At 32.8% G+C, this 24,710-nt stretch overlaps 2 protein-coding genes across 3 annotated transcripts; both read left to right on the top strand.

Annotated features, from left to right (window-relative positions):
* The first annotated feature begins 986 nt into the window (after nucleotides 1-986).
* On the top strand, nucleotides 987-14,070 carry LOC112703099 (ABC transporter G family member 29). 2 transcript variants are annotated; one of them, XM_072199487.1, is made up of 23 exons: nucleotides 987-1,206; nucleotides 1,416-1,781; nucleotides 2,644-2,853; nucleotides 2,939-3,023; nucleotides 3,836-3,995; nucleotides 4,096-4,172; nucleotides 4,279-4,332; nucleotides 4,407-4,497; nucleotides 6,144-6,445; nucleotides 9,503-10,101; nucleotides 10,172-10,332; nucleotides 10,429-10,535; nucleotides 10,621-10,774; nucleotides 10,864-11,004; nucleotides 11,092-11,267; nucleotides 11,357-11,689; nucleotides 11,768-12,058; nucleotides 12,150-12,233; nucleotides 12,322-12,455; nucleotides 12,550-12,777; nucleotides 12,869-13,040; nucleotides 13,261-13,515; nucleotides 13,600-14,070. In XM_072199487.1, the coding sequence occupies exons 2-23, from the start codon at nucleotides 1,432-1,434 to the stop codon at nucleotides 13,870-13,872; spliced, it is 4,437 nt and encodes a 1,478-aa protein (XP_072055588.1). In that variant the 5' UTR covers nucleotides 987-1,206; nucleotides 1,416-1,431; the 3' UTR covers nucleotides 13,873-14,070. The 2 variants fall into 2 exon arrangements, with proteins under 2 accessions (XP_072055588.1, XP_025610200.1); XM_025754415.3 differs by having other exon boundaries at nucleotides 1,411-1,781.
* A 989-nt stretch (nucleotides 14,071-15,059) lies between these two features.
* On the top strand, nucleotides 15,060-23,284 carry LOC112703100 (ABC transporter G family member 36). The gene is made up of 22 exons (XM_025754416.3): nucleotides 15,060-15,997; nucleotides 16,944-17,153; nucleotides 17,235-17,319; nucleotides 17,420-17,579; nucleotides 17,671-17,747; nucleotides 17,820-17,873; nucleotides 17,963-18,053; nucleotides 18,139-18,440; nucleotides 18,523-19,121; nucleotides 19,220-19,380; nucleotides 19,468-19,574; nucleotides 19,666-19,819; nucleotides 19,915-20,016; nucleotides 20,121-20,284; nucleotides 20,373-20,705; nucleotides 20,789-21,079; nucleotides 21,175-21,258; nucleotides 21,358-21,491; nucleotides 21,586-21,813; nucleotides 21,906-22,077; nucleotides 22,171-22,425; nucleotides 22,511-23,284. The coding sequence occupies exons 1-22, from the start codon at nucleotides 15,618-15,620 to the stop codon at nucleotides 22,781-22,783; spliced, it is 4,416 nt and encodes a 1,471-aa protein (XP_025610201.1). The 5' UTR covers nucleotides 15,060-15,617; the 3' UTR covers nucleotides 22,784-23,284.
* Nucleotides 23,285-24,710: the final 1,426 nt, after the last annotated feature.

Genomic DNA, 24,710 nt, shown 5'->3' with positions numbered 1-24,710 from the left:
ATGTGACTTTACTTAATTAAATATAGAGTAAAGCTAGGGAACCAAAAGCATATCAGCCAAAACCCAGCCAAATACTTTTGGATGAATTCAAAATCTCTACGAGTTAATATATATGGATGTTTCTTCTACTAAATATCAGAATGTTTTTTTTATATTAAATGGATGTTCTTTTATATATTTTTTGAATTTGTGATTGTTAGAAGTTGATAAGTTAATGTGAGAGAAAAGAGGAAAGTTTTTATAGATTTTAATTAGGTTTACTTAATCAATTTAAATTTTTTTTAAATTTTGAATTTAAAAAATTAAAATTAATTAATTATTAATATAAATTAATGTAGTTTTGTTTAGTTTTTAGTTGATAAGCTTTTGGTTCTTTATACTTTTCCTTAAATATATGTGTAAAACTACTTTATACTACTGATAATGTATCAAAATTAAATTTTTTTTATGAAATTAAAACTTCTCTGCCTTGGGGTCTTGGCCAATTGGCCATTCTTGCTTTGCATTTGACCAATTCTTCCCATAAACCATCCATCCAAACAAAACAAATCATACAAAACAAATTCTACCAACATCACACGACACTTTCCATGTTTAAGTTTTAAAATTGATCTGTTCTCTATGTATATACAAAGCTACAAGAAAAGTTATAAGTATCTAAACATATTTAACAACAATCAAAACCTAAGCATGCCTCTTCTAACGAATTGGTCAATTACCAAGCTTGTAATTTCACTATTATTATTAAAGGATATTTATTACATTTTAAAAAATCGTTTATCTTAATTTATAATGATGAAGAGAATTTGTAAAAGTTAAAAAATTTAAGTGATTATTTTAAAAAAGTATTAAATGTGTTTTTAAATCATATAATAATACTTGATCGCCTCGGTGTTCCCTCTCTTTCTTTTCCTATCAATTCATCACTTTTGTATGCATCTATAATTTATTTATTATAAATAAATATTCATTAAGACTTTGAGTCCAAGTCGTTTGTCATTTGAAGTTGTTTGTGAAAACAGAAAAAGCATGAGAAAGAAAATAAGAGGCAACACATTCTCTAAGAAGGAAGTACTGTTTCAAACTAGAAAAGGCCACACATAACTTTTCTAGTTTCCAACTCTAACAAACTAAACCTTCCCTATATTAACCACACAAGACATTACTTCTCTATCTCCTTCTTGTCTTCTCTTATTCCAATTCAAAGTATGTATTCTCACTATAAATCTTCCTATTCTGTTATTTAGTTATGCTTGTTTTGATGTGAATCATGAATAAAGTAGTTTTTATTGTTATGTATATATAGGTTCTATACTTCAACTCTGTTTTCCCCTGCTTCAAAACAGGGGAAGAAACAGGACAACTCTGTTTTAGGACACTAACTCTGTTTTTGCTGTCTTCCATATCGAGTTAAGAGGGAAAGGAAGCAAAATGGAGGGGAAGTTAACAAGAACCATAAGCAGGAACTTGAGTAAAACAAGTTGGAGAATGGAGGAAGTGTTTGCGAGCGGCCGATATTCGCGAAGGAGCTCGAATGTTGATGAAGATGAAGAGGCTCTCAAATGGGCTGCCATAGAGAAATTGCCAACCTATGATAGGCTTAGAACAAGTATCATCCAAACTGCTTTGGAAGAGAATGATGATGCCAAAATGTGGCACAGGGAAGTTGATGTTCGGAAGCTTGATATGAATGAGAGGCAACAAATCATTGACAAGATTTTCAGGGTTGCTGAAGAAGATAATGAGAAGTTCTTAACAAAGTTCAGAAACAGAATTCAAAAGTAAGCTCTGTTGCTATCTTTTACGTTTAATGTTCAATATAAAATTATTTAATTTGTATGTAGTCCATATAAAAGAGTTTTAGATGTATAATTAATAGTAAAAATTTGATAGTTGAAGTCATTAAATGATAATTTAGTCAAACCTATTAAATTATTTATCAACTCTCATCTATCAATTTCACATCAAGTTAACTGTATTTGTATTTATACCATAATCAATATCATATATTATTAGATAATATAAATAATTAACTTTTAAATTTATTATTTAAAAAATTATTTAAACTATGATTATTGTTAAATAATTATATTGTCAATAAACCAAAATTAAATTCATTAAAATATTAATAATCTTAAAATACTTATTCTTAACTAGAGAAGTTTTTCAACGAAGTACACATGAACATTGAGTTTCGTGGCAAGCTTACAATCTTACACCATTAAAAGTCTTAAGAATTATAGTTTGAGACTTAAAATTTCAAACTTATGGGAACAAAATCCACATAGATGACCGTGAAGTCGTGTGAACTCTTTTCAACTAGTTTCTGACTTGCAGAAATATAATACGAGTTATTAAATTTTCAAAATTTTACCTTTTTTTACCACGTGTAAAGAAAGACAACAACATTGAAGATTTGTTTATGATTTAGATTTGACTTTGAGTGTGCACGTGACTTGACTTATTAGTTATTACCAGATAGATGTCAATTGCATGTGCATGATTTTTTCAACATGAATGGAACATAAAAGAATATGTTTTCAAGAAAGATATATATCTTTATTCATATGATCGAAAATAAGAATTATTAAATAATTTAATATAACTGATTAAATATATCAATATCTTAATTACTAATGGCAGGGTTGGAATCAGACTTCCAACAGTGGAAGTGAGGTTTCAGAATTTGACAATTGAGGCTGATTGCTATGTTGGAAGCAGAGCCCTCCCAACACTACCAAATGTTGCATTAAACATTTTGGAATCTGGCCTAAGTTTATGTGGGATTAGAACCACAAAGAGAACAAAGCTCACTATTCTTAAGAACGCTTCTGGCATTATTAAACCTTCTAGGTATGATCACATCATTATTTTTGTTTTGGAATTATATCATCTAGAATTTTTTTCAAGTTAATATTTTTGTTGTTATTGTGTGTAGGATGGCCCTTTTGCTTGGTCCCCCTTCTTCAGGGAAAACGACTCTATTACTTGCATTGGCCGGAAAATTGGACACTCACCTCAGGGTACCTTCTTATCCCATCATTTTCATTACCACACAATATAACTTTATATATATTTTTCATAAAAATGCTTCTTATACACTAAAAATCACAATATATTTATGTATATTTATACATATTAATGAATATAATTTTCTAATTAAATAAATAATTACCAAAATAATTAAATATTTTATAAAAGAATAATTAAATCTGCAAAGCTGCCTTTGGTTTTGAAAATAGAACAAGACAAACACTGAAAACAAGACATTAAAGATAGAGCTATGAAAATTTAGCGTTCTTATATTTTGTTTGGTGATAAATTAGAACAAATTATGAAAATCTAATTTATTCTTATTTTTTTATTTAAAAAATTTGGAAAGAAAAATATAATAATAAAAAATATAATTATAAAAAATTAACAAGAATAATAAAAAAAAAATTAAAACATAAGTTGTGCCTCTTGTTAGTGTTTTTGTATCTTTTTTGTTAAAATAGACACAAAATACACTAATTCAGTAGTTATAGACACAATATCTCTGTCCATGTCTCATTTGTCAAATACGATTTTATGTTTCTATATCTTTGTCTTAGTGTCTCATGCCTGTAAACAAGCACAACTCAATATATAAACAATTAAACTTGTTTACAATATAGTATACTGATTTTTTAGAAGATGTCAAATATATATCTTTATACATAGTGACTGATTTTTCATGTAAAATAGCATAATTGAAGTGATGTTCGTAACATGATTTTATTGCCCTAAAAAATACTATTTTTTTAACATGAGGAATTGAAGAAGAGTGATGTTTGTATTGGTTTGGATGAAATAGGTAGAAGGTGAAATCAGTTACAATGGACACAAGCTTAATGAGTTTGTTCCTAGAAAGACTTCAGCATACATTAGCCAAAATGATGTGCATGTGGGTGAAATGACCGTTAAAGAAACCTTGGACTTCTCAGCTAGATGCCAAGGGGTTGGAACTCGTTATGGTAACTTAATTAACTAACAAACAATTTCATATTAAAACATGGGTTAATAATGTTCTTTTGTATTAACAAATTTAGCTTTATTGTTTAATTGTTAACATAGACTTGTTATCCGAGCTTGCTCGAAGGGAAAAGGAAGCTGGCATATTTCCAGAGGCAGAAATTGACCTTTTCATGAAGGTGCCATTAATTTGAGTTATGTACTAATTAAATATTCATAGTTATAAATAATTTCATGCATTGTTTCTTACTATATGGAATATATTTTTCATGCTTATGTATTTAGGCTACGGCACTAGAAGGAACAGAAAGCAGTCTCATTACTGATTACACCCTCAAAGTAAGTGAATTCTACTATGACAAATTACATTAAATTCTACCATGCATGATTAAGGATTTGATCATGTTATGCAGATATTAGGCCTTGATATTTGCAAAGATACTATTGTGGGTGATGAAATGCAGAGAGGTGTTTCCGGTGGCCAAAAGAAGCGTGTAACAACAGGTTTTTCTTTTTTTTTTTTAATTTAAAAAGTCAAAATAATATTTTTTATTTTCCGGTTCAACAATTTTCTAGTCATATTTTAGTCTTCTCTCTCTCTGCTATTTTATTTTTATTTTTATTTTTAATCCAAAAGCTTGCCTCTATCCACGTTTGAATAGGTTTAGCTTAATTTTATACACTCATCATCAGATGTAATTATTAATTAAGAAAGAAAACCAAAAGAATTCTTCTTTATTGAAAGGAAGAAAGAACCATTCAAAGGTAATTAGAGCTTGTTGCAATAACTTATATATTAAGAAAATGAGTCCGGCCAAATAATACCTTGATTATGCCATACATTACCTAATCTCTGCTACATTCTAATAATATAAAACAACATTGGCCTGCATGCATTATAATAAGATGCATTTGTGCTTCTAAAATATATATATATATATATATATATATATATATATATATATATATATATATATATATATATATATATGAGAAGGTCTCTGGTGACTAAAATTATAGTGACTAAAGATGACTTTTTGTTGACCAACAAATGCTTTGTTGACATTTGGTGGTGTTGGGTAATGTAATAAGAGAAGTGTTAGGGTCAATTACAAAAGAATAAATGCATGCTCAAAAATTGTTTTTTGTTTATGTGGGTCATTAATTCATTATTGAATCTTCGCTCTTGTTTTGATTAATTTTGTTTATTTTTTTAAAATTGTATAATGATATGTAATTCATGTTTATTTAAAAATAATATAAAAAACTATTTAAAATTATATTTAAATTAAAGTTTAATTATTTTGTTGGTCTTTATAGTTTCACGAAATTTTTAATTAGACCATGTACTTTTTTCTTTTAATTGAGTTTTTGTACCAAAACTTTTTTTTAATTGGATCCCTACATTTTTTTTCTTTTATTTAGGTCCCTGTACCAATTTTTTTTAGTTGGATCTTATAAAATTAAGTCACTTGCTATCAAGAGAGATCTAATTAAAAAAATTGGTACAGAAACTTAATTAAAAAAAATATAGAGAGCTAATTAAAAATTTTGCAAAACTATAAAGACTAACAGAGTAATTAAATCTTAAATTAAATATTATTTTAAAATTTTAAATTTATTTTAAATATAATCAGTTAGATATAGTTTGAACATATATAATTTAAATTTTACATTTATATTTAAAATTATATTTATTAATTTAAATTAAATAGTGTATAATTTTAAATTATAAGTTAGTATATATAAATTATATTAATTAGTTTATTATTAATTTTAAGGATAACTCATTAAAATTAAACTTTGAAAAAATTATTTCTATTAAACATGAAAATTCTACCATAATTTTTTATGAAATATTCAAAATGTAACCTAAACCATAGGAGGTTTTTTTAAATATTTTCTATATAATTAAACTAAAAAACCAAAAAAAAAGTTTATTTTTAAAAGTTTATTAAATTAATAGATTAAAAGTTCTAACGCCGTTAACAACAAAAATAATAAAAAAATAATATAACTAACTTACAATCTTTTAAAAACGAATTTAATTAAAAAAATATTTTATAAACTAATTTAAAAAATAATAAATTTTCAAAACTAATTTGATTATTTTATAAGTTGTTCTTGAGATGTCTTTTAATATGTTACAGGAGAAATGATCGTTGGGCCCACAAAAACACTATTCATGGATGAAATATCAACAGGTCTTGATAGTTCAACAACATATCAGATAGTAAAATGTTTGCAGCAGATTGTACACATAACTGAAGCAACCATATTCATGTCTCTCTTACAACCTGCTCCTGAGACATTCGATCTCTTTGATGATATCTTCTTAATATCAGAGGGTCAAATTGTTTATCAGGGCCCACGTGAGCATATAGTTGACTTCTTTGAATCATGTGGATTCAAATGTCCTGACAGAAAAGGAACTGCCGATTTCTTACAAGAGGTAATATATCAATTATTATCATAATATAACATTCGAAAACTTTTAAATATATCGTTATATTGTTTCAGTAATTTTTAATCATTAATTTTAGGATAAATGATTTGATTAAACCCAATGCATTTTAATATGTCTTAAATGTTCTAAACCAAAAAATACAACATTAAAATTCCAAATTATATTTCTATATAAATTAAATTGAGTGAATTTGATTTAGCATACGTAGTAAATCGAATCTAATTAATTCGAATTAAGTAAAAAACGTAATTCAACTAAAATCGAATTAAATCAATTTGATTTAACGTTCTCCTACTAAATCGAAACAAATGGGTTCAATTTATAAATGAACGTCGATTTACACATGCACCAACATTAGGGTAAATTGAAACTAAATGTTATAAAAACGAGCTCATACATAAAATTTTGTAGAAGAGTGAGATTCAAAATGGTTAGTGATGAGAGTTTTGTAGCTCTTGTGCACTATAGAGGGTCAATTAAGAAGAAAACGCGATCAGGAATTAAATTCACTAACAAAGACCCGCTGAGTATTTTTTTCAAACCTTCGACCAGAGACTAGGACTGCATGGCGTGAAACAGGTGGAGAAGTTATTCTATAGAATTCCGATTTCCGTGTTACGCGATAATGTAAAGTATGATTCATTTGTTATTAGGAGTGACGAAGATATGCAGGTGTTGTTTCATTGTCGCCATCAGTTTCCTGAGATTAGGACTCCGGAGTTGTTGGCAAAGCTTGTGGATGTGACATCTAGTTCTGGAGGTTCGAATAGGAATCTGCACTCCACAGGACATCTAGCCAGCTCTAGTGCCATGCCTGTTAGATCCTCGTCAGCAGTGCCAGTGATTGCACCCGAGCCAGATTTAGTGGCTTCACCATTTTTTGCCGTTAATCTGAATCATAGTTGTGATGATTAGTTGGTGAGGCTAGACCGTTGGGAAAGAGTGCTTTCGCGGCGCCCACTTCTCCTCCGTTTGTTTCGGTTTTCGGAGAGGTTAGAGCACCTGATGGGGTTGAGGATGCATTGCATGATGATGATGATGATGATGATGATGTGGAACCCGCAACGATTGCTGATGATAGCAACAAGGAGACACCACGTACGACTCCACCTGTGGGTGGGGGAGCATCTAGTTTAGGTACTAATCAGTACCCCCCGCACTTCTCCACGACTGGAGGAGCTGCAGTGGACCAGCCAACTTGACGACATTTCTGTTCGTCACACGGCACATGCACCTGTATAGCCATGACAACGTAGCAGAACCCCAATTGTACTGACCCATGTCCTCCAACCTGGCGACGTACGACAGCCATCGGATGTGGAGGCGGGCACCTGACTTGTCCCCAAACAGCTGCATCGATAGGAATATCATGATGTAAGCACGGACATACCTCCTAACTGTCCCCTCATTTGCCCCTGTGGAAGCTCATTAAACGTCTCCTCAAACCATGTGCACTTTACTGTGAACTTGTCGATGCAGTTTGCATGAGGCAATACCCCGAGCAGCTCCTCAAACCACACCCATGGTGGTCGGCCACCCTCTATATATTGTGGAAAGTCTGTCAGGCATCTGCTAACATATTGACCATCGATCGGGAGACCAAGGTGGTACGCTACATCCTGTAGGGTTATCGTGCACTCTCCAAATGGCATGTGGAATGTATGCGTCTCAGCGCGCCACTCTCTACGAAGGCGCTGACCAACGGCTCGTCCAACCGAAACCAACTCTCGGTCAATCTTGCAAGATGGTACAGACCAGTCATCTGCAAGTAAGGAACGATCCTATCATCCAACGTCATACCGTGCTGCCGTCTCATGCTGTTGATGCATCGATGGAGCTGCATAAGAATAGAAGATGACTTCTCACATTCGTCACAAAAAAAACCTCTCAATGAATCAAAATTTCTAGTTATCACAGACATTGCATGCCATCACTTTGCAAACATTTTTTCAATGAATCCCTACCAATCTTTTATAGATAAAAACACTAACCACTACATTATTCACGATCCAATTCTTCGAATTAACAAAAAAAATTACTAATATGAGATAAAAACATGTTTTTTTTATTAACAAATATAAAAACCTGTACTAAATCCTCTTCATGACTCCACAATTAAACTCTATTCTATAGTTAATGACTCACTAAGTCTAACATGAACTAAATTCAAATATCTATTTATGAATTTATTTTAAAAATTCCACACTAACAGTTCTAACTAACTACTAATTTATTTTTTTAAATAAATATTAAAAAACACTAACTTCGAGGTGGACGGCTCCAGCAATATGCGCGACTCCATCTACTCGATACAGACGATTTGGGTCGTCCTCTATGCATGCAGATTCGGTTGTTTCCGGGTTGCTTTCAGAGAATTTTGGAATTGGGTGGTGGGGTTGGGCGTGGGGTATGATGTTTCTAGATTCAAATCAACTGATTTCGATTTGTTTATATAGCAACGATCCAAGAAAATTGAATCAATTAGATTCGAATTATGCTCAACGCCAAGTACATGTAAATCGAAACAAGTAACTTCAATTTACAAAACCATCAAATCGAATCAAGTGGTTTCGATTTGTGTCGGACTTGAAATCCGTTGGCTAAATCGAATCGTATTAATTCGATTTATTCAATTTCTTACCATAAACGTAATTCGAATTGATTTAATTCAATTTTCATTCAAATTCCTTTTTCACTTAATTCGAATCGATTGGATTCGATTTACTACGTGTTAGGCTAAATTGAATTCACTCAATTCGATTTATATAGAAATCATCTTTAGGACTTTAAAGTTGCTTTTTTAGTTTGGAACATTCAAAACATATTAAAATGCATTGAGTTTAATCAAGTCATTTACCTTTAATTTTAATTATAAAAATATATATAATATATATAATTAAGTTTAAATTAACAGATACAACAACCATAAGAATCTGGTATATAAATCAAACAATGTAATTGTGTCTTATACTCTTATCATATTCATATTTAGTGCAAGACTATTTTTGATAAATATTAAATATGTGAAAGTTATTCAAATAGGTGACATCAAGGAAGGACCAAGAACAATACTGGGTAGACAGAAGCAAAGCATATAGATACGTGACAGTAAGCGAATTCGCAAACAAATTCAAGAACTTCCACGTGGGCATGCAACTGCAGAGTGAGCTGTCTGTTCCGTACGACAAGTCAAAGGGACACAGAGCAGCTCTTGTTTTCAAGAAATACTCTGTTCCAAAAATGAAACTGCTGAAAGCATGTTGGGACAAGGAGTGCCTTCTCATCAAGAGGAACTCTTTCGTTTACGTCTTCAAGACGACGCAGATTGTCATCGTTGCTGTCATATCCGCAACTCTCTTCTTGAAGACCACAATGCACCGAAGGAATGTGGACGATGCTGTTCTTTACATTGGTGGAATCTTGTTCACCATGACTATGAACATGTTCAATGGCTTTGCTGAGCTTTCACTCACCATTAAGAGGCAACCTGTGTTCTATAAGCACAGAGATCATCTTTTCCATCCTGCATGGACTTATACTCTCCCTAACTTCCTCTTAGGGATCCCCATTTCTCTCTTTGAATCTGTTGTTTGGGTTCTTATTACTTACTACACTATTGGCTTTGCACCACAAGCTACTAGGTATACTCACTCTCACCTCTCTATGTCATGCATTATGGAGTTTTGAATGTTATAAAATATTTTCTTGTAGGTTCTTCAAGCACTTGTTGTTGGTATTTCTAGTCCAACAAATGGCAGCTGGAATGTTTAGAGTAATTTCTGGAGTTTGTAGAACAATGATTATTGCCAACACTGGTGGAGCCCTCATGCTGCTTCTTGTATTTTTACTTGGTGGTTTCCTCATCCCAAAACGTGGGTAACTTATTATCCAAACTTTAACATAAATGTATGTTATGTGTTTGAAGAAAGTACTCACACACTTATCATATTATCATTAATCTTTAACAGGTGACATTCCAAAATGGTGGATATGGGGCTACTGGATTTCTCCACTGACATATGCTTTCAATGCATTTTCTGTGAATGAAATGCTTGCTCCAAGGTGGAATCATCCGGTAATTAATTAAGTTTCCCCAAAAACTATGAACATTATTTGGTGTAGCACAAATTGTTTCTGACTTTACTTTCACTGCTTTACAGTCCTCAGATGGTTCTCCCACATTAGGTGCAAAAACATTAGATACATTTGATGTTCCAGATGAGAAAAGATGGTATTGGATAGGTGCAGGGGCTCTTATTGGTTTTGTAATTTTCTACAACATTCTCTTCACTATTTCACTAATGTACCTGAATCGTAAGAACTCACATATCCTCATCAATATTTCTAGCGATTCTTTCATTTTACTCACTAACTATTCTTATTGGTATCATTTGGCTCACTAGCTATTGGAAACAAACAAGCAACTATATCTGAAGAAGAAGCAAGTGAAATGCGGGTTGGAGGAGACTCCAAGGAAGAACCAAGACTTGCAAGGCCTGATCCCAACAAAGAACCATTGTTTGTTGCTGATGGGAATAACACAAGTAATAAAACATCAAATTATAATATAACTTTTAACTTGTTAATTATGATTTACCTGATAAGCATGCTTGATCATACTTAATTGTCAGGAGAAGTGGCAATGCAAAGAATGAGAAGCCAAAGTGATCCTGGTGGATTGAAAAAGGTTGATTCATCATCAGTTGAGTTAGCAACTGGAGTTGCTGCAAAAAGAGGAATGGTTTTACCTTTTCAGCCACTTGCTATGTCTTTTGATAGTGTTAACTATTATGTGGACATGCCTGCTGTAAGAATCCCCATTAAACATGTTCATTTATTTTAATAACAAATTTTTCATGGGAATCATGAAGCCAGATTTGATCATAATTGTGATAGGAAATGAAAGATCAAGGAGTAACAGACCATAGGCTACAACTGCTTAGGGAGGTAACCGGTGCCTTTAGGCCTGGAGTTCTAACTACTCTTATGGGAGTTAGTGGAGCTGGAAAGACAACTTTGATGGATGTCTTAGCTGGAAGAAAGACAGGTGGATACATTGAAGGAGATGTCCGAATCTCTGGATTCCCTAAGAATCAAGAAACCTTTGCAAGAATTTCAGGGTACTGTGAACAAACTGATATCCATTCACCCCAAGTTACAGTCAGAGAGTCTTTGATTTTCTCAGCCTTCCTTCGGTTACCTAAACAAGTTAGCAACCAAGAAAAGATAGTAAGAACACAAAGCATTATATCTATTTTGTTATTCTCTTAATAAAGATATTCTTACAATGGTTTAAAATCTTTGTAGACATTTGTGGATGAAGTAATGGATTTGGTTGAGTTGAATAATCTCAAGGATGCAATAGTTGGGCTTCCAGGAGTTACAGGGTTATCAACAGAACAGAGAAAGAGGCTAACAATAGCAGTTGAGCTTGTTGCTAATCCTTCAATCATTTTCATGGATGAGCCTACATCAGGTCTTGATGCAAGAGCAGCAGCCATTGTTATGAGAACTGTCAGAAACACTGTTGACACAGGAAGAACAGTAGTTTGCACAATTCACCAGCCTAGCATTGATATCTTTGAAGCCTTTGATGAGGTACTAATCAACTTCAAATTTTTCACATCTCTTGTGTTTCTCCTTATCTATGTATGTTACTGACATTTATACATATTTCCTATTCCATAAGTTGCTATTGATGAAGAGGGGAGGACAAGTGATCTATGCAGGACCATTAGGAAGAAATTCCCACAAGATTATTGAATATTTTGAGGTATCACCATAATTAGATAGTATATAAAAACATATCTTGTTAAAAAAGGGGCTCAATATCTGATTTCATGTTTAAACATTTCTCAAAGGCAATTGAAGGGGTCCCAAAAATTAAGGATAAGTATAACCCAGCAACATGGATGCTAGAAGTAAGTTCCATAGCAGCTGAAGTTCGTCTCAGAGTGGACTTTGCTGAATACTACAAATCATCATCCTTGTATCAGTAAGTATACAGATTAAATAGCTAAATTATTAGCAACTTGACAGTTGCATATACATTTTTGGAGCGAACATTTATATATATCCTTTATGAGTAGGAGAAACAAAGCTCTTGTAAAGGAGCTAAGTACACCTCCTCCTGGAGCAAAAGATTTATATTTCCCAACTCAGTATTCTCAATCCATATGGGGACAATTTAAGTCCTGTCTTTGGAAGCAATGGGTTACTTATTGGAGGAGTCCAGATTATAACCTTGTCAGATATTTCTTCACCTTGCTTGCAGCTCTCATGATTGGAACAATATTTTGGAGAGTTGGAAAGAAAAGGTTGGAGATGCCTTTTTGTGTTGAACTCTTCACTCATATGTCTTTCATTTCAATTAATATGATTATTATATTTTGCTTGTCATCTATGCAGAGAGACCTCTGGTGACTTGACTAAGATTATTGGAGCATTGTATGGTGCTGTTATTTTTGTTGGTATCAACAACTGTCAAACTGTTCAACCTATAGTAGCTATTGAAAGAACAGTGTTCTACAGAGAAAAAGCGGCTGGAATGTACTCAGCTTTACCTTATGCTATTGCACAGGTCAGAAGATGAATTATTTACATTAAAGAACCATATTGTTATTTATTTATTTTAAGGTAAATACTCAAATACATACAATTATTTTCATATAAAGTTGATAGTTGGAAACCGGTAGTTGAACATGTCAAATTGTTTAATAGTTTTGAACTATCAAGTTCATACTTATTTGAATGTAGTATCTGTTACTTATTATGGTGATATTGATCTCTCATTATTGTAGGTGTTTGCTGAAATACCATATATACTTTTTCAAACTATATACTACTCACTCATAGTGTATGCTATGGTGAGCTTTGAATGGAAAGTGGAAAAGTTCTTGTGGTTCTTCTTTGTGAGCTTCTTCACCTTGTTGTACTTCACATACTACGGCATGATGACTGTTTCCATCACACCAAACCACCAAGTAGCAGCAGTATTTGCAGCAGCTTTCTATGGAGTCTTCAATCTCTTCTCAGGCTTCTTCATTCCAAGACCAGTAAGTATATACCTTTTTCCAATTCGGTAATTCTTCAAAGCATGTTATAATCTTCTTGCTAATCTAACAACTGTGGCATTACAGAGAATTCCTAAATGGTGGATTTGGTATTATTGGATATGTCCAGTGGCATGGACAGTGTATGGATTAATTGTGTCTCAATATAGAGATGTAACAAAAGAAATTCTTGTGCTTGGGACAAATAATCACACTGCTATCAAAGACTATATTGAAGACCATTATGGATTTAAATCAGATTTCATGGGACCTGTTGCTGTTGTTTTGGTTGCATTCACTCTCTTTTTTGCCTTTATATTTGCCTACTGCATCAGAGCACTCAACTTCCAAACTAGATAAGAGAAAAGGATTGATGGAACAATCTAGAATTCTTTTAAATCATTGGCTGATTTCTCTAGCTTTTCTTGCAGAATCAAAATGAAAAATTTAGTTGTCATCTTGTCTAGTGGTATAAATGTAAATCATGTGGACATATGTGTAATTTTGTTGTATTGGTTTGGTTTGCTACACCTATATATATAGAAATATTATGATAAACATGCTTATCTTATATCATAATTGATCAGGAGATGAAAAGTTTGATATATAAAGTGAAGGGGTTACATACAATCATTCTTTTTCTCTTTTATTTAATGAAAATGTGTCATTGTATGCAAACAAAGTCAAACTCTTTTGAGAGAGAGTCTTATAATGTGATCTTCTTCTCTATTTTTCAAAAGGCAATCATAATTCTTGGCTTGAAATTAGTGTGTAGAGCCAAGTCAACAAGACATGTTTTACTGGGCAAGGGTGATGATTTATTATTAATTATTATAAAATGAAATTCTAGATGAATTGTAATAGCAAACGGTTTAATTTGTCAAGGTCAAATTCTAGATGAATTATGCTGATCTGTTGTATCATGCATAGACAAAATAAAAATATCTAATAAAGAGGCTACAATTTTCTTTGGTCAAAGTTTTGAACCTTCAACACTAGTAGTGTATGCAACTGTTCCCTCTTGATACCAACACCGTTTTTAGTATTTATGAACTGTCAAATGGAATATATATATTTGTTTATTGTCGCTGTTCCGTTGTCATAACGCATTTCCACGTTTTGACTTAACAATATTATATCACGAAATGGCAAAAACGTCAGACCATATAATTAATATAGTGAAAATGAAGTACGTAACTGACAATTAATGTGAATTTGACCAACTTGTATATTGCGGTGCTAATCTAAATCATAGGTACTTTAGAACGGGCTACTAGTACTTCATGCTTCATTGAAATTCCTTTAAAGTGGAATTTTCGTTGAGTTCAATTAATAATATCCATATCAAATCCAAACTAAATAGCGGAAACATTCAAGTCATTAATTCCTTAGTCTCTTATCCTTTAATTTGATGAAATATTCATAAATTTTTCTCTTCTTCAAGTTCAACCCACGCCAAAACTACTTAGGGTGTCATTAGGGTATAATATTCCCCTCATCACATGATTCATGATTCATGATGAATATAAAAAGCTATATCTTATCTTATTAATATATAAAAAAAAATTAAATATACACATATTGAATTTATAAAATTGCTACATGTCCACTAACTAGGAAGACCGATGAAGAGGAATTAGTCATGTAGAGACATTCAATGTTCATGACCGAAAACATAAAAATAATTATTATTTAAACAACTATATACCTTAATACTTTAAATTACCTTTTATTATATATAAAATTAGATGATCATAATATCTAAACTAACACTAAATAATTTCATAATTTTAATTAAAAATATTATTAGTCTCTTAACCATTTTTTGGTTCCAACCCACTTGTTGTGTATTATATTCATCCGAACGAAGACCGATATAATATAATAGATAAAATGGGTCCAAGTTTTGCATTTGAATAATATAATATAATAATACACATAAGTTACGGCTTAAGACTATTCTGTGGCACCTCGCTCGGTGTCCTCTCTAATAATATATATTCATATCTATCTTCACAACATGAATGAGTAGAAGAAGAAAACCATGAGAATAACAAAGAGTAGTTAGTGAAGAAGAAAAGGATTGGAGAGAAATTAAAGAAAAGATGGAGGGGGACATAGCAAACTTACCGAGAAGCATAAGCAGGAGCAGGAGCAGGGCGAGTTGGAGGGATGAAGTGTTTGCGAGCGGCCGCTACTCGCGGCGGACCATGAGCGTCAACCAAGACGAAGAGGCTCTCATTTGGGCCGCCATAGAGAGGCTGCCCACCTATGACAGGCTAAGGACAAGTATTTTCCAGACTGCTTTAGACACCTCCGCCGATGACGCTGCCGCTGCCGCCGCTGCCGCAAGGTTGGAGCGCAGGGAGGTTGATGTGAGGAAGCTTGATATGAATGAGAGACAACAGATCGTTGACAAGATCTTCAAGGTTGCTGAAGAAGATAACGAGAAGTATTTGATCAAGTTCAGAAACAGACTTGAAAAGTTAGTTCTACCACTTCATTCATCCTTTTAATTATTTTTTTTATTTTTATAAATATTAACTAATTTTTATTTTAAGGATATATTTTAAAAATATAATAATAATATTTTTAAAAAATTTAATTTTTACCATTTTTATAAAATATTTTTTTTTTATGATATACTTAATATCTGTCTTTAAGGTAGAAGTTAACTTTTCTTAACTTTAATTTGAGTTGGACCTTATTGTTCTTTTCTACACATTATTTTTTACTAACTAGCATGGTTATTTATTACTAAGAGAGCAAAGCTAATTCCTTTCAACTAGCTAGGGTAGAATTTGTATACATGTCATATTCTAACAACAATATAATAATTATTACTAATAAAATAGAGAAACGTAGTTTTATAAAAAAGAAAATAGAAAAAAATTTCACAAATAATAACCGGTGATTATCATAATTCATGGTATTGAACTGCCATCTTCTCTTCCTTCTATATATAATTACAGAACTTAAAAAAATTGCGCTCGCTAAAATAAGTTGTTGTTTTTATTGTTTATAAAGATACCTTTCTTGTAGTCACCAAAAAAAGATACCTTTCTTCTAAAAAGAGAATTTTCTAATATTTAACTAAAAAATAAATGTTACTTGTTCAAAAAAAATTCAGAAAATCTATAAACAACAAAAATGAAAGATTTGGATATCATTACGATTTTGACTTTGGGTTTGGACACAACAAAGCTAAGTTAAAGGTATTCTCATACCAGCGGCTGTTTTTGTCATTTCTTCCTTAATTAATGAACCCTGATAGTGTGCTTAATCGAAGGATCATTAGCCAGCAAAGCAATTATGATTAGATTAAGCATTGACCCTGATTGTTACCTTTGATATAAGTTATTATTTACAACTGTAAAAGTAATGATAGTAGGCTGGTAAAGAAGTTGTCTAAGCAAGAAACGTTATTGCAGGGTTGGAATCAGGCTTCCAACAGTGGAAGTGAGGTTTCAGAATTTGACAATTGAGGCTGATTGCTATGTTGGAAGCAGAGCCCTCCCAACACTACCAAATGTTGCATTGAACATTCTGGAAGCTGGCCTCGGTATCTTTGGGGTTAGTACTACAAAAAGAAGAAGGCTCACTATTCTTAAAAATGTCAATGGCATTGTTAAACCTTCCAGGTATTAATTTAACTAGTATGCTAAGCTTCTCAAGTTTTGTTTCTTATATATATACTTAACCATTATGATGTGTTTGTGCAGGATGGCCCTTTTGCTTGGCCCACCTTCTTCAGGGAAAACCACTCTTTTACTTGCATTGGCTGCAAAATTGGACCCTGAGTTGAAGGTATATTTTTCACTCCTATCATATCATGCCATGACTCATGATGCTACTATATATTATGCTGATCATCAATTAACTATTTGGCTTGATGTGAATGAAATAGGTGGAAGGAGAAGTTACTTACAATGGATACAAGACTAAAGAGTTTGTACCAAGAAAGACTTCAGCGTACATCAGCCAAAATGATGTACATTTGGGTGAAATGACTGTCAAAGAAACTTTCGATTTCTCGGCTAGATGCCAGGGGGTTGGAACTCGATATGGTAACTCGAATCAACTTGGTTTAATGTTTGTATAGATCAGGATCAATGTGCTCATACTTTTGGCTTTCTTTCTCTAACAATGTTATTACAGACTTATTAGCCGAGCTTGCTAGAAGGGAAAAGGATGCTGGCATATTTCCAGAGGCAGAACTTGATCTTTTCATGAAGGTACTATAATTTATATATCAATCATGTTATGTACTCAACACATATATTAACTATTCTTGCTTGTTTTTGTAGGCTACAGCAATGGAAGGAATGAAAAGTAATCTAATTACTGACTACACTCTCAAAGTAAGTGATTTTTTTTGTTAAAGAAAGATGGTTAAATTTCACTTTGATAATTGTGGTGCTTAACAACTTGATCATGTTATTATATATAGATACTGGGGCTTGATATTTGCAAAGATACCGTTGTTGGTGACGATATGCGCAGAGGTATATCTGGTGGACAAAGGAAGCGTGTAACAACAGGTAATAAGATCAAGAATCTATGCTATATATCCTTTGAAAACTTTGCAATCAAGTTAACATGTGTATATATGTGTATATGGAACAGGAGAAATGATTGTTGGGCCAACAAAAACACTTTTCATGGATGAAATATCAACTGGTCTTGATAGTTCTACAACATATCAGATAGTGAAATGCTTGCAGCAAGTTGTGCATATCACTGAAGCAACCATCCTCATGTCCCTCCTTCAACCTGCTCCAGAGACATTCGAACTCTTTGATGATATCTTCTTAATTGCAGAGGGTCAAGTTGTTTATCAAGGTCCACGTGAGCATATTGTTGAATTCTTTGAGTCATGTGGGTTTAGATGCCCTGAGAGAAAAGGAACTGCTGATTTCTTACAAGAGGTATATATATTGGTAACATTTGGATAATGCTTTTAAGAAAGATTGGATCATAGTGTGGTTAATTGTAGTATAATTTGTACAGGTTACCTCAAAGAAGGATCAAGAACAATATTGGGCAGACAAACACAGACCATATAGATATGTAACAGTGACTGAGTTTGCAAACAAGTTCAAGCAATTCCATGTCGGAATGCAACTCGAGCGAGAACTAGCTGTTCCATTCGACAAGTCAGCAGGGCATAGAGCAGCTCTTGTTTTCAAGAAGTACACAGTTCCAAGAATGAAGCTTCTCAAGGCATGTTGGGACAAGGAGTGGCTATTGATCAAGAGGAATGCTTTTGTCTATATCTTCAAAACCGGTCAAATAGTCATTCTTTCAATCATATCTGCAACTGTCTTCTTAAGAACACATATGCACCAGAGGAATGTAACTGATGGAACTCTTTACATTGGTGGAATCTTGTTCACATTGATCATGAACATGTTCAATGGATTTGCTGAGCTGTCACTCACCATTGCAAGGCTACCAACCTTCTACAAGCACAGAGACCACCTTTTTCATCCTACTTGGGCTTATACACTCCCTAATTTCCTCCTAAGACTCCCCATTTCTATTGTTGAGACTGTTGTTTGGGTTGGTATTACATACTACACCATAGGATTTGCACCTGAAGCTAGCAGGTATTGTTCATTTACCTAAAAATGAAGTAATGTTATGTTTTATATAACTGATTGATATATATAATATTTGATGCTAACTGCTAAGTATGCTTTTTCAGGTTCTTCAAGCACTTGCTATTGACCTTTGTTGTTCAACAAATGGCAGCTGGGTTGTTCAGGCTCATCTCAGGAGTGTGTAGAACAATGATTATTGCTTTTACTGGTGGACCTATGATGTTGCTTATTCTATTTTTACTTGGTGGTTTTATCCTTCCCAAACGTGAGTAACTAATCTAAACTAGTTCAACTAACTAGTTAAGTTGAAAGGATTATGCTTCCCAAATTAAATAACTCTTGATTTTAACAGGTGACATTCCCAATTGGTGGGTATGGGGATACTGGATTTCACCTCTGGCATATGCTTTCAATGCATATTCTGCAAATGAAATGCTTGCTCCAAGGTGGAATCATCCAGTAAGTAGTGTAAACACACTATCACTAATATGAACATTTTTCATTAGAAATAATGCAAGAACTATTGTGACTAAAACTTAATTGCCTGCAGACTCCAGATGGTTCTCCCACAATTGGTGAAGCCGTATTAAACACCTTTGATGCTCCTAAACACGCATATTGGTATTGGATTGGTTTAGGAGCTCTTCTTGGTTTCACAGTTTTGTTCAATTTTCTCTTCACCCTTTCACTAATTTACCTTGATCGTAAGACCTCACACTCTAATCAATCTTAATTTCTATTTGATTACTTCTATCACTCACTCACTAACTAACTATCCATTTTTCAAATCTTTTGTTAGCCATTGGAAAGAAACAAGGAATCATAGAAGATGAAAGTGAAATGGAGGTTGGGGGAGACTCTAGAGAAGAACCAAGACTCGCCACGAGGCCTGATCCTAGAAGTAAATACCAAATTAGAAAGCTTTAACTGCACTTTTTTTTTTATGTAAAATGGAGTAATATGCTAAATAACCATGCTTGTCTTGTTTGGCATGAATCATTTTAGGAGAAGTGGCAATGCAGCGAATGATGAGCAGCCAAAGCGATGCTAGTGCTTCTGGAAACATTGAGTCAGCCACTGGAGTTGCCCCAAAGAGAGGAATGGTTCTACCTTTTCAACCACTTGCTATGTCTTTTGATAGTGTGAACTACTTTGTAGACATGCCACTAGTAAGAACCCTGTAACATATTCTGGTTTCTGATATAGCTTTAGTGTCCAGTAATGTAGGCACTTACAATGGCAATTTAACTCTGACAGGAAATGAGAGACCAAGGAGCAACCGAAGATCGGCTGCAACTGCTTAGGGAGGTAACTGGTGCCTTTAGGCCAGGTGTTCTAACTGCTCTGATGGGAGTTAGTGGAGCTGGAAAAACAACTTTGATGGATGTCTTAGCCGGAAGAAAGACTGGTGGATATGTTGAAGGAGATATTCGAATCTCCGGATTCCCTAAGAATCAAGAAACCTTTGCTAGAATTTCTGGCTACTGTGAACAAACTGATATCCATTCACCTCAAGTTACTATCCATGAATCTTTGATTTACTCAGCCTTCCTTCGGTTACCTAAAGAAGTCAGTCATGACGAAAAGATGGTAAACACTAAGCACTATATCACTTTTGTTATTTCCTTAATATTAGTGAAAGATCTTTCTTTAAATGGATTTTATCTTTGTAGAAATTTGTGGAGGAAGTAATGGACTTGGTGGAGCTGAATAGTCTCAAGGATGCAATAGTTGGGCTTCCAGGAGTTACAGGGTTGTCAACTGAACAGAGAAAGAGGCTAACAATAGCAGTTGAACTTGTTGCTAATCCTTCAATCATTTTCATGGATGAGCCTACATCAGGTCTCGACGCAAGAGCGGCCGCCATTGTTATGCGAACCGTGAGAAACACAGTTGACACAGGAAGAACAGTTGTGTGCACAATTCACCAGCCTAGCATTGATATCTTTGAAGCCTTTGATGAGGTACTAATCAACTTCAAATTTTTAATCTCTCATGTTTCTCCTTATCTATCTATGTTACAATATTTTTGACATCTATATACTTCCTATTCCATCAGTTGCTATTGATGAAAAGAGGAGGACAAGTGATCTATGCAGGACCATTAGGAAGAAATTCCCACAAGATTATTGAATATTTTGAGGTATTACAACAAATTAGATATATGTTTTTTTATTGCATTAATTCTTGCTTATTAAAAAGAGGTTTCAATATCTGATTCTTGTTTATACATTGATCAAAGGCAATTGAAGGGGTACCAAAGATTAAGGAAATGTACAACCCTGCAACATGGATGTTGGAAGTAAGCTCCATAGCAGCCGAAGTTCGCCTTGGAATGGATTTTGCTGATTACTACAAATCATCTTCCTTGTATCAGTAAGTTTGCAATACAAGTAATCTAAATTACCAATGTAACAATGTTGTTGTTAAGGGGATTAATTAAGTTATGTGTGTTCTTATGATCGAGTAGGCGAAACAAAGCTCTTGTAAATGAGTTAAGCACACCTCCTCCCGGAGCAAATGATCTATACTTCCCAACTCAGTATTCTCAATCAATATGGGGGCAATTCACATCTTGTGTATGGAAGCAGTGGATCACTTACTGGAGGAGTCCAGATTATAACCTTGTCAGATTCTTCTTCACATTGGTCACAGCTCTCATGGTGGGGACAATATTTTGGAGAGTTGGCACAAAAAGGTTGGAGCTTTTTTCACTTCTGGAGTGAAATCCAATTTTTTCTTAGCTTCTGTTTCAAATAATTTTCTTTTTCTATTGGCATGTTTTCACAGAAATTCATCTGGTGACTTGAGCAAGATTCTTGGAGCAATGTTTGGTGCTGTTATGTTTGTTGGTATCAACAACTGTCAAACTGTTCAGCCTGTAGTAGCTGTCGAAAGAACAGTGTTTTATAGAGAAAGAGCTGCTGGAATGTACTCAGCTTTGCCTTATGCCATTGCACAGGTTAGACTAATGAATTATACATAAATTTTTCAATGTACATTCTTAATAATCTAGTAGAGATTATTATGCTTATGTTGCTATTTCTTGTTTCAGATGCTTTGTGAAATACCATATGTGTTTGTTCAAACTTCATACTATGTAGTGCTAGTGTATGCTATGGTGAGCTTTGAATGGAAAGTAGAGAAGTTCTTTTGGTTCTTCTTCATCAGCTTCTTCTCCTTTTTGTACTTCACATATTATGGCATGATGACTGTCTCCATCACACCAAACCAACAAGTTGCATCAATCTTCGCCGCCGCGTTCTATGGCATCTTCAATCTCTTCTCTGGTTTCTTCATTCCTAGACCAGTGAGTACCCTTTTCAAATTTGGTTACATTTAATACACTGTTAGTATATCAGCAAAAATAACTACTTGATGTGTATATATTTCAGAAAATTCCAAAATGGTGGGTATGGTACTATTGGATTTGCCCAGTGGCATGGACAGTGTATGGATTAATTGTGTCACAATATAGAGATGTAACAAAAGTTATCAATATTGTTGGAACGGGGACTAATGTTACTATTAAACAGTACATTGAAGACGAATATGGATTCAAGTCAGATTTTTTGGGGCCAGTTGCTGGAGTTTTAGTTGCCTTCACTCTCTTCTTTGCCTTTATATTTGCCTTCTGCATCAAAACATTGAACTTCCAAAACAGATAGAAATGCCAGGTTTTGGAGGATCATTAGTAATAGAGATACAGTGTAAATCATGTTGTAATTCTTGTAATAATGTTTGTTTGTTTGCTACCACTTCAAACAATAAATTACTCGCTTTTTATTTTGCAGTTGTAAGCAAATTTAGTTTCGTCAAACTATTTTTTTCTCTTCTTTTTGGTCAACTTTATAATTAATTTATTCATAATATTTGACAAACTATTATTACTTATAAAAAATGTCTTGTATATTTTTCAACTCTAGTCCACAACCTCACTACATTTACACACATAATACTTAGAATTCTATCCACTGTTTAGTCCTCGAATACATTCATTATAAGACAGAAAATAACCACTAGACCAAAGCCTTGTGTGTTTGTATGATAGGAGATTAAATTTTCTAATTCAAGTTTTTTTTTTTTTTGTGGCTTGCTAAAGTTGGAAAAAATCAACCAAAAATACAAAAAAGATTTAGTTAAAATCAGCAAAAATTTGTTTTATTTAACATTTATTAATTACTGTAGCAATTAATAAATCATAAATAAAGTAAATTCTCACTATTCTTTTTGTCTCTTTAATATTACCGAAAATCAACCCACACCAAAAAAAAATCATAGAACAGAGCGGGGAGTGAAGAAGAAACGAATCTCACATACTCTCTAATACCTACAGCTACCCCTAATGCACCAATTAATTATTGGGTTACGCTAGTTCATCTGGCTTGCTGAAATTGGGCCTAACTGACTACCAAATTAAGCCCAATCAGGCCCAAAAGAAGAGAAATGATAATTGACACCTCCTAATTGATATATTTTTTTGTCTACGGTATCTCTTAATCTGACAGTTTGTTCTGAATTTCATTTAAGGGTCTGCCGCCAATCAATAGATTACTGTATGTATAAGAGCAGAATTTAGAATTCCAACACTTGTTTAAATAGACAAATAAATTGATTACTTAACCAACTCAAATTGATTCGAAACTAATATATCTAATATCTAAAATGTTTCACTCATATATATTTATTGAATATGTTTTAGAAATTGAGTTAAATATGATAAGAGAATTGTTAAGTCTATATCTAGCATTGACTAATAGAGAGTTATGAATTAGTTGAAGATGAAAGGAGTGAGGAGCACTAAAATGAAGAATGTGAATTGATAATTGAATGAAGAAAGAAAAGCGTGTGGTGTGCATTTGAATTGGCAATTGGCATGGCTCAGGAATGATGAGTGAATCAGTGAACATTGATGACCCACTTTTTCTGACGTTGCTTTTTAGGACGCAGCCACTTGAACGTGGTTTCTCACTGCCCACAAATCTTTTTCTATTAATATTAATGGATTTATTAAAAATATTTTTATAAAAATATATAACATTTAAATTTTTAACATATTACTTATTAAAAAATTAAAATTCATGTTAATAACAACCTTAACATATATATATATATATATATATATATATATATATATATATATATATATTATAAATACATATATTAGATAAATTCTAATATTAAATTATTTTACAATTTTAAAATAGATCAAGTTCTTTAAATTATTAAAGTAGAAAAGTAAGGGTGTGGTTGCTTTTAAATTAATATATTGCTTTTCATTTTATCAAGTTCTTACTTTAAAACATCTTATTTTTCTTTGCAATTAAGCGCAGCATTTTATTCATGGACTTTTGCAATTGCTTGCTTCGCTTTTCAATTAAGAAATATCATTTTGTTTTAGACAACACGTGATGGGAATTTTTACTTCTTTACTTTCAAATTTCAAGAAATCAGTCAAAACCTCCACCGGATGCACCTTTTAATTAACATAACTTTGTATACATTATATTTGAAATTAAAAATATTAATAAAAAACAAAAAAAAAAAGATTGTACAAATATAATTTCACTTTTTATTTTTAATATTAAAGAAGAA

Source organism: Arachis hypogaea, chromosome 7, assembly GCF_003086295.3.
Source record: "Arachis hypogaea cultivar Tifrunner chromosome 7, arahy.Tifrunner.gnm2.J5K5, whole genome shotgun sequence".
In the NCBI taxonomy this organism is placed as follows: Eukaryota; Viridiplantae; Streptophyta; class Magnoliopsida; order Fabales; family Fabaceae; genus Arachis; species Arachis hypogaea.
Note: the sequence above shows the minus strand (reverse complement) of the source record. Positions and strands in the feature narration are given on the sequence as shown.